The following is a 14,652-nucleotide window of genomic DNA, read 5'->3' as shown; positions in this document are numbered from 1 at the left end:
ATTATTCCTTAAACTAGTCCTTAAAATGAGAAGCCCTGCTGTCGACATCAAATTTGCCATATTTTTTGTCATCGCATGAATCATGTATTGTCCACAAAATCGTGTCCAAATATCCATCATCAAAGCATTTCAAATTGAAATAGGCTCAGAAGGTTATTTAATATTTTTTTTGCTTTTGATAGAACACAATGAAGCACTAGCACTAGTGTAACCACTTTTCAGTGTTTTATGAAAAGACTGTTTTAGAACCTTCTGTTTTTCAATGCTGTTTGAAAAGCCATTGGGCACTATGTCACAAATCACACATTATTGCTTCATCCCAGGAGCTCTTTCAGTGCTGTAGCAGTTTGCGTAGAACCCATTCAACAGGCCCAGAGCACTAAACATGCCCCAGTGTTTAACAAAGTAATCCCCAAAAATGGCATCTACAACTGTGCTACTCTCAACACTTCCCCACACACAGTGATGTCAATTGCCTCATTGTTGGACCCCACTAATTATAGGAAAGTGAGTAAAAAGGTATAATGCAAAGCTAAACCAAATTAATTGATATTTACATTCAAGGCATTTAATATAGGGAATCAAACATAGGGAAGTGCTGGTCTGTTTGTTTCCTCTTACCAAGATAATAGTTTTGAACATGGTTTAAAGGGTTCATGAACTGCCTTTTTCTTATTATTTTGTACTGTTCTTGTACTGTAAGATTTTTTATGTAAAAAAACAAAAAACAAAAAAAACATAATTTAAAGAAATAAGTAATAGGATATTTTTTGTTTTGAGGCTTATTGGTTGGTAAACATAGCATTGTGTGATTTCAACGGCAGATTGTAGACTCGGACTGGTATGATGGAAACACCCACTAGTATGCTTGGCTAACTGTTGTATATGCTTGACAGCCTACATTCTTCACAGATGCACAAATGATGTGATTTATTTTAAAAAAGCATAAATACTCAGTACATACTAAATGATCTGTAATAACAGACAAAGCAATAGTGACCATGTAATAAAAACAGTTACTCAAACTTGTGATGTGCGACATTACTGTCGGATCCAATATAGTCGGCACAGCGTCATCTTTTAGTTTCAATCTTTCTAAAATTCCCGCATAGAATTGCCTTGTTTATAACAAATCCATGGTAAAATTAAGTGTATAAAGGACCAAGTTCTCACTGATGCGGTCTGGAACTTCATTAAAAATAAAGTTAATCCACTCTTTCCTAATGTTGGGATCAGAAGGAAGGCAATGCAAAGACAAAACTTGGCACTCTACAGTGTCTTCTTATCTTCAGAGGCACTTTTAAGGTTTCAGCGTAGACCTGCTGAAACACAGTGTAGCGTCTTGACCAATAAGACACACCATTTTTCATTTGATTTAACAAATCAATTATTCATTAGATTAACAAATAATCACAGACCCCTCACCCAATAAACATACTGGGTGCCAGCATGTCTGAGAACGACACAAAGCTGCACACAAAGGGTCATAAAACTCTCCAGTATTTCCAACATTCCGCTTGGAACTTCAGCCTTTGTCATTGGATAAGCCCTTCCTGAGAGGCGTGAATCTTCTCAGACCTTAAAAGGCTCTCGCACAGTTCCGCCCATGTCTTCTTTCTTCTGCTAAGTCTTCTACTAAATCTTCTGATTGCTGAACGTCTGGAGAGCCTGAGCTGGTGCAGGCGTACCCGGTTGGCTCCAACACATAGCCAGTCAGTCTGCGGTTTTGTAGATTCTGAGAAGATGAGGATGTGAGCTGGAACGCTTCTAAGGACACCCTAAGTTCGAGCAAGGCCTCGTGCCTTGACTTTCCATTCACCAAAGATCCTAGGATCTCAGCTGATGTCTCTCTTAGCTCTTTTTCACTTTCCACTGGGAAGAAACTCCCAATCACCATCGGGTCAGAACATCTTTGGAATTCATCACTCTTCAAACCCGAAAGAACGCGATTGCGACTCCTACACCATTGAACCTTCAAACTATCAAGACTTTCATCCGAGACTGCATCCAGATGCTCGTTCCAGGCCAAGGCAATGCAAGTATCGTACATTTAACTAAATGAAACAGAGGTTTAGTATAAGCTATAGACCCCATTCTAAAGCAGTGCTGATGGTTTCACTCAGGTGGTTAACTGACTCCTTTCATAGCTTCATTCTCTGGTTTTTCCTGATGGCTTCATCCATCACGCCTCATTTGCCCTTTCCAATGTATGAGTGATTTGTTTGTTTGTTAGACTAGTTGTGTTAGTGTTTAGTTAATAAAACTCTTGTGCGCAAATAGCATGAGTTTCTGATTCTGCCTTGCAAATTATTGTCCCTTTACGATTCTGATCTAGCTACATGCTCTAATGCATTTGTAGGCTACTGTAAGAAGGTTGTTTTCTGTGGCCACAAAAATATCCTTTCTTACAGTTTATATGAAATTATACTAAATGTTCGAACAGATTGGTTGATGGCAATTTAATTCTGATACAGTTACAACTGGCAGCTGATATAAATAATTGAAATTAATCCTAATTAATTGTAATTATTTATATACATATCCCTTTTGAGCCACATAATTTACTACACTGTTCTTAGATCGGGAAGAAGGAGGCAGTAACCGGCGAACATTCAAACAAAACTTTAATAATAAAATAAACACAAAAGAGCCCCTTGCAGACGACTGTCAAACACAAACAGAACCAAAACACAAAATAAAGTCAAGGCCTGGTCCTCTCTTGTCCAACACTGTCGTTACTCCTCTTTTTATCCTTCTGGAGCTCCTCCGTGGGACTCGAGACATTAGCATTTAATCTACCGGCCTCACTCCATTCCCACGGCTCTCAGCCCCACCCCTCTCGTCACACCTGCATTTGTCTCTCTTGCTATTTACACTACATGTGCAAATCGGTGGGCAGGGCTTAACAAGCAGTGATGTAGAAGCAGCTGTTGATCATTGTCTTGCGGAGGTGGTGCTTAGCCACACTCTTACATCATAGAGTGGTACATTCCACAGCCTGTTGTTTTGGCAGATTGGCTTCAATATTAGACTAACAAACTTACAGGATATTTTATATAGTACAATGACCTCTTAAATGTTAAAAGATTTAGGGTACTTTGATTTCTCAGTTCATTACCACTTTTAAGTAAGAAAAAGGACCAGCAATGCTGCCACCTTCTTGATGAGCTGTTGAGAATTGATTTAAGTAAAATTCCCTATAGTAGAGCTAAAAACAGCTGCTTTACAGCTGCTCTATACAATGAGAAATGTGATTTAAAGGGATAATTCACCCAAAAATGAAAATTCTGTCATTAATTACTAACCCTCATTTCCTTCCAAACCCGTAAGACCTTTGTTCATCTTTGGAACACAAATTAAGATATTTTTGATGAAATCCGAGAGCTCTCCATAGACAGCAACACAACTGAAATGTTCCCAGGTCCAGAAATGTAGCAATGACATAGGTAAAATAGTCAATGTAACCTCAGGGGTTCAACTGTAATTTTATGAAACTACGAGAATACTTTTTGTGCACAAAGAAAACAAAATTAATGACATTATTCAACAATTCTTCTCCTTCTCATCCCGTCAGCAGCGGTGCGCCGCCATTGTGGAGAGTATCACGACGCATGCGCTTACTTCCGCTTCATTGAAACAAACAATGCATGCACACGCTGATGAGTATAGAGAGCTCTAGGATATCATCAAAAATATCTTGACTTGTGTCCTGAAGGTAAATAAAGGTGTTATGGTTTTGGAACAACATGAGGGTGAGTAATTAATGAGAGAATTTTCATATCCCTTTAAATCCCATTGAACTTCTATAATGTAATTTATTTCCCAGTTAAACATGATAGTCAACCAAAACTTATGTAGGGTGAGACTTGCTTTTAAATTTTATCCTATTCTATTATTTATTTACTTAATTATTTATTGGATTGTGACAAATAGATATCAGGTGGTTGAAGAGTAGGAGTTAAAAATAAAAGTGAATCATAGCATGATTAATTACACATTGATAAACAATTACATGCATTTTTTTAAATAATGTGAAAAGATGAATCATGCACAGTAAGACAATAAGACTACAATAATGTGCAGTAAACAGTCAATATGATTTGTGTGATTTGATCTCTTTGAAAAGTAGACTATACAGTAAGATGTATATTCACTCAAAAATCTGCTGCACAATAACTTTTGTTTACAGAATGAGTGGCATCTAAAGAAGAGAAAGAAACTGTACACAAACCTTACTGGTTTTCATGTCAATCATCATTAATGTGAGATATTTAAATGTAGAACAAGATTTGAAAACATTCCACACCCCTCTTATAATAGATCTACTAAATTCTAATGCTGTACACAAGGTCAAGCTACATTATGACACACCCTTCTTCAATGCTCTGAAGCAATTGCATGTTTTCTGCAGGTAGTCGACCTGAAGCATGCATTCTCAACCTGAAGAACATTCTTGATGCATTTGCTGTAAATTATTTATTTAATGACCCCAACAAAGCTACCTGGAAATGCACTTAGAGAAAAGACTAATGGCAAACCTGGTCAGATTGTTGATGACATCTCCTTGTAGAGACAACTCCCAGTTCAAAGGCTTAAAATGGACAGGCTGCCAGGTCCACAGAGAGTTGTAGGGTCATTGAACATTTAAGGCATTTATACTGTTTTCATATCAAAACCCTGATCAGAAATGGCTCACTTCATGCTAGTGACTATATGCACAGTGCCAGTGACAATGCAGTGACTAGGCACTTTGATTAGAGTGAATCCCTCTTCAAAATACCTCACAGGAAAGAGAATTTCATAATGTCTCCCATTGCAGTAAATGGCAGAGAGATAGACAATATCTAGGATTCCAACAAACACATTCATACAAAATCTCAGCTTCATAAAATAGTTATGATTTCCAGATTTGGTTAAAACTTTTATGTATGGAATGTTTGTTTTTGTATGATTCACGACAAATACATTCATACAAAATCTCAGCTTCATAAAATAGTTATGATTCCCAGATTGGGTTAAAATTTTTATGTAGGGAATGCTTTAGAAATGTAAAAAAATTTACATATGTATTATACATGTTTACTAGTAAATATATTCAAATTCAAAGCCATTGTGAAATATTCTATAAACACAGACCTGTGATCTTATTACTTAAAGGGGTCCTATTATGCATTTTCACTTTTTCAATTTTAGTTAGTCTGTAATGTTGCTGTTTGAGCATAAAAAAATCTGCAAAGTTACAAAGCTCAAAGTCCATTTCAAAAGGAGATATTTTATTTAACAGAAATTACTTTTTAAAAACTACAATGAACAACTCATTTGGACTACAACGCATGTTTTCCGGGATTTGTGATATCACAAATATCGACGAATGGGACGAGACCTGGTTGAGCTGCAATAGAGTAGGCAACGAGTGTTATCACTACTGTATGCCGGAGACAAGCTAGCTTTCCCAAGGCAGACGAATTTAGAGTGGTTACAATTATCCGGGTTTAAATCACGCTCATATTGATTTGATTTGGATGCAATATTCACACTGAAGCTTGCAGCAGGCGGCTATGGTAAGGGGAATGACGTTTCCTGACCAGGCACAGAGTGGAGCCGATCACAACACACACTGGCCCAGCTAACCAATCACAGCACATTTCGTATTTCAAATTTTTTTCTTTTTTCGAACAACCTAGTATGAGTACCTGTTCTAGTCCACCCCCAAAACAAAATCAAGACTTTGTAAAAGAGCATAATAGGAGCCCTTTAAGTATTACTGTTGCTGTGTGATTTTTAGCTGTCTATAATGGCTCTCAAAGCAGCTTCAAAAGTTCTTTGATGCCTATTATATATATATAATTTTCAACCATTTTAATCGCATTAAATCAGTATTTGATGTAACTAAAAAGATTCATAAACATTTGATTTGTTCATACTTAAAATGCCTTTATGTTAGATGCTAGATGTAAATATATGAAAAGAGAGCTCTCAGAATGCATCAAAAATATCTTAATTTGTGTTTGGAACAACATAAGGGTGAGTAATTAATGACAGAATTTTCATTTTTGGGTAAACTATTCCTTTAACATTATCAATCACTGTCATCACCATCAGTATATTCATCACTTCACCATCTTTGTCCTCAGATTTTCTACAGTCACCTTGCACCTTTCTTATCTCAAGTGTTTTGTTGTTTCAGAGTTTCAATGGATATCTGAGCTGGAGGCACCTGCAGCCTCTAGAGCTGCAGACCCTGATTCTAGCAGATTGATTTCACCTGAGCAGAAAAACACTGCTGCACCCAATAGATCTTCAGCTACATCTGTGGACACACAACGAGAACGACCAGACATTGCAACCACTATTGTATCTCAACCTACAGTATTTAACAGCAATACTGTTACCACAACCAGCATCCCCTTTACAACAACAACAAACCAGATTAGCACTACCCAATCATCTGCTGCTAAACGACACTCCAAAACACCCAGGACTTCTATAAGAACTACAACTACACAATCTCCAAAGACAACACCTAGAATCCTGTTTGACTCCACCTCACAGAGCGCTAAGTTGGACCCTTCAAAAAGCACTTTAGGAACTCCAAGAGCTGCTGCAACTGAGGCCTCAATGCTAAGATGTAACATCACTGACAAGATGTGGATAAAAACAGGTGCGATTGCTCAGATCAAATGTTGATCTTTATGAAATTGACAGAAAATTGTTGTACTGTAATTCAGTGTTGTAATCATTCAAGTCTGAGTCAAGACTGAGACCAGATGTGGGTTGATTCCTAGTTATGCCCACATGTTCCCAAGTCACTGACAAGACCAAGACAATGAAAATATGGTCTTGGACTCAAGTACTACAACATTTACTGTCATCTGCCACTGCTGTCATCATTCATGCTGAATAAATCTACCTGTACATGTTTAATTAATGATGAAAGCTATTTGTTATCATGACAATTCATGTAGGTGCTACTGAATCAGTGTTACATTACTCAATGATTGACTTGATCTCGAGTCCAAGAACATATTTCCATGATGGATTTGGGAGCATGTGGACTGGGTCTTGACTTGAACTTAACCTTCTTCTGGTCTTGACTTGGGCCCTGTTTACACCTGATATTAAGATGCATTTTGGTTGATCAGGTCATAACAAGTTGAGGAGACACATTTGTGTTTATACCTGTTTTTAATCTGTCTCTTTTGTTCATTATTTATTTCAGTTTCTTTGAGGGGAGAGTCTATGGGTGGGTGTATGTATAGGATTTTTCTGATCTTTAAATCTTATATCGCAAAATAAGCTCATGCAATTCAGTTATGAGCGTAAAAGAAGACAATGGTATAGGACTGTTAAACATCTTATAAACCAGGTGTAAACAGGGCCTTGGATGAACTGTTCCTGACTACAGCACTACTGTAAAATTCAGTGAGCACTTACAGAATTAGTATTACATAAATTTACAATGTAATTGGTAACCAGTGTTTCTACAAAAATATCACAGTTACTCCAGTCTGTGAAAGAAATGTATGCCATAATCACAAAGAACTGGAGAAGTGGCCTGGTTCTTACAGTATGTGCTCTAGCAGACTAAAACTAGCTCAAGTCAAGCCACCTTTATTTGATAAATGTTTTATATAATACAGATTTTTCAACAGCAGCTAAAGTAATAATTAGGAAACTAACAGAATCAAATTATTCAAATATGAGACAAAATCAAATTCTGCTGTCAAGCAGCTCTAAAAAGACAACTGTGTCATTATTTTGCTCAAATCAGTTTTAGTTAAAAAACTTTGTAAAGTCGATCAATTATGAGACAAGTTCAATTGACCCTTCGCAAAGATGTCAGTACACACCATTTTTCAAGTTTAAGTCCACCCAAGTTAATCTACTCTCCTGTCTGGTTTGTTTGTCTGAAAAAAAAAAAAAAAAATGGTGGAATTGGCATTATGATTCATCAATACCCATGTAATATGCCAGTCCTAACCCTTCCCACCTCAACTGCCTTATAAATAAAAGTGGCAAAAGTATATTAAATCATTTTTTTTTTTTTTTTTTTTACATTTCACGGAATTATTCTAACAATGTTTGCGGTTAATTGATCAAGAGTGTTTCGTAGTAACAGTAGCTGCATATTTTTTATTGAAAAACTATGATTACCATGGCACATTTTCTTAATGGTTCTTCCTGATCAAATGGTTTTATTTGAACATAAACTTTATATTTTTCAATGCATTTTTCACTTCGTTTTTTTTTTTTCCTGTCAATGATAGTGTTGTCCGTACAGTTACGGAGGAGTCGTCTAGACAGTATTTTGAAGCAGAATCTCCCTCGAGGGTTTACTCAAGCTCTGAAGAAGGCCTTGAATGACAGCACGGTTCAGGCTAAGGTTTGCACTTCATGAATTTATAACACAGTCATCGTTTACATTTTGTTCTGCATCAAGTATGCACCAACACAAATTACATTTTGCTTTAAGCAATGTTTGCTGTCTTGATATAACTACCACAAGATCTACCCTCTAAATCCGTCCCCTTCCGTCATTTGTCCTTCTCTTAACGTTAGCAAATGCATACTTCACCAGGCTGTAAAATCCATGTGATTGCTCTGATACTGCAAGAAAAATAGAAAGCCTTTTCACATGGTTTAAAACATTAGCTATAATATAAATATTTATTTATTGCTGTATAAATTTTGCACACAAATTGTATCATTAAGAATATCTATCCCTGGTTAAAAGATTTGTTTTGCACACATAATGGTGTAATTCACCAGCAGGGGCTAAGCATCCGTGTTATAAATCTTGTTTTCAGCAGCTTTATTGCTTTATTTGTGTCTATTGTTTTCCATCTTATCTTTCTCATTTTAATATATGTTTACTTCAGATGTGTACCTTAGTGATAACTGTATGTCAATGGAAGCTAGGCTAATCTGCTAAATACTGATACCTAACAAAACCAAACACACAATCATTGTCAGCCAAATCATTGTAAACCTTATTATCGGAGTAGAAACAAAATAAAAATAAACTGGGTGAAAATGGAAACAGAATACTGCTATTAGTCACCCCTCAGTTACATCTTAAGTTTTTCAGTTACTGAGCTTTTTCTGCCTGTTTGTCCCAAGATAAAAGCTTTGATGTCAATGCAGTCCTCATGCTGGAAGCAATCCAGGGAGAACTGGAAAGTTTGTGGCTCATCAAACTGTTGATTGAAAGAACTACAGGGGTTTGGATTTTGCCATATTTTTGTAATGTAAGAACATAACATTAAAGTAATTATTCACATCCCCTGGAAATTTTATCTTTTTATTTTAAATTTATTAAGCATTTTAGATTTATAACTATTTACAGCAGAGCCCAAGATCTGCCCATATACAAAAAGGGAGGAATAATTCTAACTATGAAGGTTGTAAAAACTATGCCAGGAAAAAATAAAACTATGACTAAAACAATATTAGAGGGATAACAAGTGCATCTCAGGATTTCAGGAGGTCTGATAAAGTCTCAATATAGTCCAACCAAAATTATTATATCTATCTATCTATCTATCTATCTATCTATCTATCTATCTATCTATCTATCTATCTATCTATCTATCTATCTATCTATAAAAAATAAAAATAAGATATTTGATTTATCTTTATTTGAACTGCCCTTTTTGAAAAATGAAACTTCTCCTTAAAAAACACAGAAGTGAATTCACAAGGAATTAATTGCACTTGCTGATATAGGTGTTTATTTGGATGCACTGGATGGAAAATGGAAAACAAAACAAAAAAATAAGTTTATGCTCAGGAAACATTGTTATGCATCAGCTCCTCTGTAATCAGATCATATTAAGCTGCTAAATTTTCAGTCCAAGGATCCAGAAAGCGAATGCATTTCACAGTCAGTCCCAAACAGTACTAATGCAGAATAAACCCAGCTGATTACATGGCAGACTCATGTCCACTTTTCAGTGAAACATTCATTCCAATGCATATTTACTTAAACTAAAATGTATTTCTTAATGGTTAAAACTTTTTAAATTACCATCAAACTACAGCAAGAATATTTAATAATAGTGTTTCCTGTATATTTCCACCTTCAGATTGAGAGCATCTCTAGTGTACCTAATGTAACGGTCGGTTACTATGTGACCCATGGAGAGATGGTGTACACTGCATCGGTGGTGGTGGAGGCTCTAAGTGTCTATGGTATTGAGAGATTGATGGCGGACATCCGGCAGTTTGTGCCACTGGTGCAGGCGATTCCCATCCCAGCAGTCCCCTGGAGACCCAGCCCTGCCATCTCAATGATGCTGATGACAGGTCAGACTCACAGCTCATTCTTTGTCACCACACTAATGTGCAAATGCTGCCACACATATCATTTTTCCATATCCATTTAAGAATGCAGCCATTGACCTTATAAAACTGTTTAGAGACTGGGCTAGTTTTCACCCTAAATACTAGTTCTCCCTTTGCAAGTCATTTTTGAAAACAAGGCTCAGGTTGAATGTCATTAAAATCAAGCTGAATTGGATCTCAAGTGTCTTGTAAATGAAATGTTGTGTATCACGTTGGCACATTTGATCTGAGAGCTGCAGTGGAGGTGACAAGTTTTTGTGAATAATTAATTTTGGCCTGTTCTTCAAAGCTATCATATGGCTTTGAATGTAGCAAATTGTCCCATGATCCCAACAAACTTTGTATTTATAGGTTTACTTCTTTAAGACAGTCTCAAACTAGATATATATATATATATATATATATATATATATATATATATATATATATATATATATATATATATATATATATATACATTAAATAATATTAGCACATAGACCTTTTGATTTTAATAGTTTTTTAATTTAATCATGTTTGTTTGGATTGTGATTAAAATGCAGTGGTTACATCTCATTTTATATAGCCACAAGTTTTTTTTTTTTTTTTTAGGCTAGTATGGTCTATAAATATACATCTTATTCATGCACTCTTTTGTTGTTTCTTATATCTTGCTTAAACTAATAAAAAAGTATTGGCAATCGGAATTTGCCTTGAAAAAATATGATCGATTATTTACAAGTGTTGTCACTGGTCATTCATGTTAACTACTGTGGTTAACTAATGTTAACAACTGGTACACTTATTCTAAAAATGTTACTATTATAATAGACAATTGGAAGATCAGATAGTCCTGCTCCTACAGCCGATTCAATGCTGGGCTGATATTCATAAAACAGCAGTTTTGCTCTTGTGATGTGGCTTAATTACATCTTGAATCAGAATCAAGCATTCAGCAATGCCACAGCATAATAAAATAAAGTGCTTTTGAGAATTGTACAGTTCAGAGAATGTTTGTGCAGTGCACATAATGGAGTATGTTCTGCATGTTTCAGCAACTTCTTTTCATTTGGTTTCTTCTATGTGCATATCCCTGTGTATGTGTGTGTAGTTCTGAGGTTTGTAGGGCCAGGAGATGACCTTAAGTCCTGCAGATTTACTCAGATGATGGAGCAGAGACTGGAGAATGCTTTTGCTGAAGCAGAGGCCATAGTGATGAACTCACACAGCGGTCTCACTGTACAGGTGGGAGGGCCTAAACTTGAAATTACCTTTATTTTACCTTTATTTATTTTGTATGTCAAATGAGGAAGTTTTTGTCTTGTTCTGTTGTGTTTTGTTCTGTTCTTTTTTTGGGGGAAAAATGTTGACAGTTCCATTTTGTTGATTTTGGTAAAAGGTCAGTCTGAGCACTAGTAAAATATAACAAATTTTCTGTTTCTCGCTCCTCTTTTCTCGCAGATCTTGAGCACATCACAGTCTATGGGTTCTCCTGCTGTATCTCTGATATATGTGGTGCATAATGGCAGTGTCACTCTCAATGGCACAACTGCCAGTAATCTTCTCAGCCAACTGACTGCTGAGCTTGTCGGTTACTTCCTGTTTTACCCTCCACTGATCACAGCTGAGCGTAAGTTCTCCCTGGCATTCCTCAGTTATACAAATAGGATGTAACATGCAATTGTTACACTTTTTATTTCCTTTTATATTCCTTTTGGAAATAGTGTTGATAAAGGATGTAGAATTTATGTATAATCAATAATAAAAATTTTAATTATATAATTCAGTTGAGTATAATTTAGTATGGTTAATTTTTGTTCATATTTTTTGTAAATCTTGTAAAAACAAGCATTAATGCTTAATATGTTTTTCAGACATGATCATCTGAACATGTTAGAGGCATAAAAAGATGATTCTCTACTAGAGAGTGGTTTCTGTTTGGTTTGTAGTGTTCACAGGAGGTGGAAACAGGTTCATGCATATATGGGCCAGGGCACAGCATGCACATCAAAGCCAATTACAGGGAATACTAATTAACAGTAGGGAATCCCGGATACACTTGTGTGTGTGTCTGTGTGGAAAGAACATGGTTCCACATGCAACTGTAATGTGATGGTGAGAATATCACACACCTCACTGACACAGTTTTGCTGATACTGACTGTGAGGTCATTTGCTTTCTCCTCGCAGTCCATTCTTATCTACTTTGCTTTGTTGAAGTTTCTGCATTTTTAAAAAAATATTTAGTAGATGCTTTTTATCCAAAGTGAATAAAAAAAATAAAAAGAGTAACAATATGTGACCCTAGTCTTTTTTTTTTTCTTTCTGATTTACTGTTTTCTACATAAAACCATCCTTCATAAGGTAAAGAACATTCTGTGAAAATTTTACCTTGATATTTTTAATATAGACTGAGTAAGGCCATGTCAAAGATTGAAATCATAGTGAAATAAATGGTTGAAATCAAACTCTGATGCTTTTTATCTCATAACTAATATAAATAATAACTTATAAATAATAAATAATGTAAAATGATACGCTACACACTGTGGCACATGTAACAACTGAATACATTTTAATGCATCTCAATATCAAGAAAAATGTGTAAAAATTGTACCTTTAGGGGTACAACCGCTTGTCCCTTGGGACAACTTAAGAGGTGTATATTAGTACAATATTAGTATACATTAGAGTAGTAATATTAGCCTTTAAAGGGGTAAATATATGACTTTTCAGGGTACTGCCCTACTGACAAGCTGCCGTGAATTTTGTTCTGAGAGTACGCATCCTCCATTGTCTTATCTCTGAATGTGTCCGTATGCATGTACTGCATTTGTTGAAGAATGTAATTTCGGACTTTTAAAAAAGTGCATTCTTGAAAGTATGCATGTGTGTAATAATTTAATTCTGGACATACAGTACATCCAGCCCAAAAACAGCAATCAGTACTGCTGAAGTACTGCTTTTCACATACTAAATTTGAGGAAAGTGAGCATATTCACACTTTATGAGTGAGTCATTGAGTCACAGTACCCAACAGATTCATTTGACAATGCTTATTCATACAGGACACTGAAACACTACTACTACAGTATGTGTTGCTCTGAGACATGCAACAGTTGATCCTTCTTTGTTTTAGTTTTTTGATTTTTTGGTACTATTCTTGATGACAGAGCAACAATAACAACAACAACAACAAAGACAAAGTAACTGGTAATATTATGTCTAAAATTATATAAATTGCTTAATCTTAACTTCTTATTTATTGAACTGATGCATAAAAGCAATATGAGGCTTACAATTGTTCAGAATATCAGCACAGTTGTGATTACCTGCTACTGAATAACTGCCTAAAATGCTTAGCAAGAATTTAAAAATTAACTAAACTAGAAATGTTGTATTTTGTTCAAAAGTTATATGATACATGTTTAAATTAACACGTTTACATTTTAAAACTGATTTTTTTTTTTTTTTATTGTTTTGGTCATAGTTTCAGCAAAATAGATTAAAATGAATAATAATGCCATGACAAAACATTAACAATTATTTTATAAATATGATGAAATACTGGTCAAATCACTTAAGCTGTTCCTCAGATTAGACCTTAGCAGAGTATAATAATTTAAAAGCTGTTGAAATTTTACAGGCTGCTTAGTAATTCTGCCTTGAAGACAGGATGTCAGCCAGAGCCTTTAATCACACTGCCAGTATGCAATTGAGTAAAGGTTTCATTTGGGAAATGCGGCTAGACTCTCTGTACTGTCTGCTGGAGAGTAGATGTGCTCTGCTAAGCCCCTGGACCCAGGATCAAAGCAGAGTCTTTTGAAACAAGCTTTCTTATCTATTCTCCCTCTCTACAACAGTTTCTCTTGCTTTCTTTCTCTTCCCTCTCACTATCTTTCCTCTGCAGCTCTGGAATACCACAACCTTAACACATCTGTAGCAACCAGGCCATTTTGGATAATCACAGGTAATCGTCTCACTGATGTTGTTCATTTCTAGCCATATGAGTGAAAGAGGATGATTTAGAGGGAAAATTTGTTTCTTTTCTGTTTGCTCTGTTAACATTTCTTCTGTTCTTTATAAACACATCAATCTTCTGAAACGCATCAGTATAATTGAACCAATTATACCAGTGGTTCCCAACCCTGGTCCTGGAGGCACCCCAACACTGCACATTTTGCATGTCTCCTTAATCAAACACACCTGATTCAGGTCATCAGCTCATCAGTAGAGACTTCAAGACCTGAAATTGGTGTATCAGAGAAAGAAGACATGCAAAATGTGCAGTGTTGGGGTGCCTCCAGGACCAGGTTTGGGAACCACTAAA

At 35.7% G+C, this 14,652-nt stretch overlaps 1 protein-coding gene across 2 annotated transcripts in view; it reads left to right on the top strand.

Annotated features, from left to right (window-relative positions):
* Nucleotides 1-14,652, top strand: part of kiaa1549lb (KIAA1549-like b) — an 87,531-nt gene that overhangs the window by 26,523 nt on the left and 46,356 nt on the right. For both annotated transcript variants that reach the window (XM_042755675.1, XM_042755676.1), the window contains exons 3-8: nt 6,188-6,661; nt 8,268-8,383; nt 10,086-10,305; nt 11,435-11,568; nt 11,785-11,953; nt 14,233-14,292. In XM_042755675.1, coding sequence (XP_042611609.1) covers nt 6,188-6,661; nt 8,268-8,383; nt 10,086-10,305; nt 11,435-11,568; nt 11,785-11,953; nt 14,233-14,292 — 1,173 coding nt within the window. The remainder of the gene's footprint in view (nt 1-6,187; nt 6,662-8,267; nt 8,384-10,085; nt 10,306-11,434; nt 11,569-11,784; nt 11,954-14,232; nt 14,293-14,652) is intronic.

Source organism: Cyprinus carpio, unplaced genomic scaffold (genome assembly GCF_018340385.1).
Source record: "Cyprinus carpio isolate SPL01 unplaced genomic scaffold, ASM1834038v1 S000006741, whole genome shotgun sequence".
Classification (NCBI taxonomy): domain Eukaryota; kingdom Metazoa; phylum Chordata; class Actinopteri; order Cypriniformes; family Cyprinidae; genus Cyprinus; species Cyprinus carpio.
This window is presented reverse-complemented; position numbering and strand designations above follow the sequence as displayed.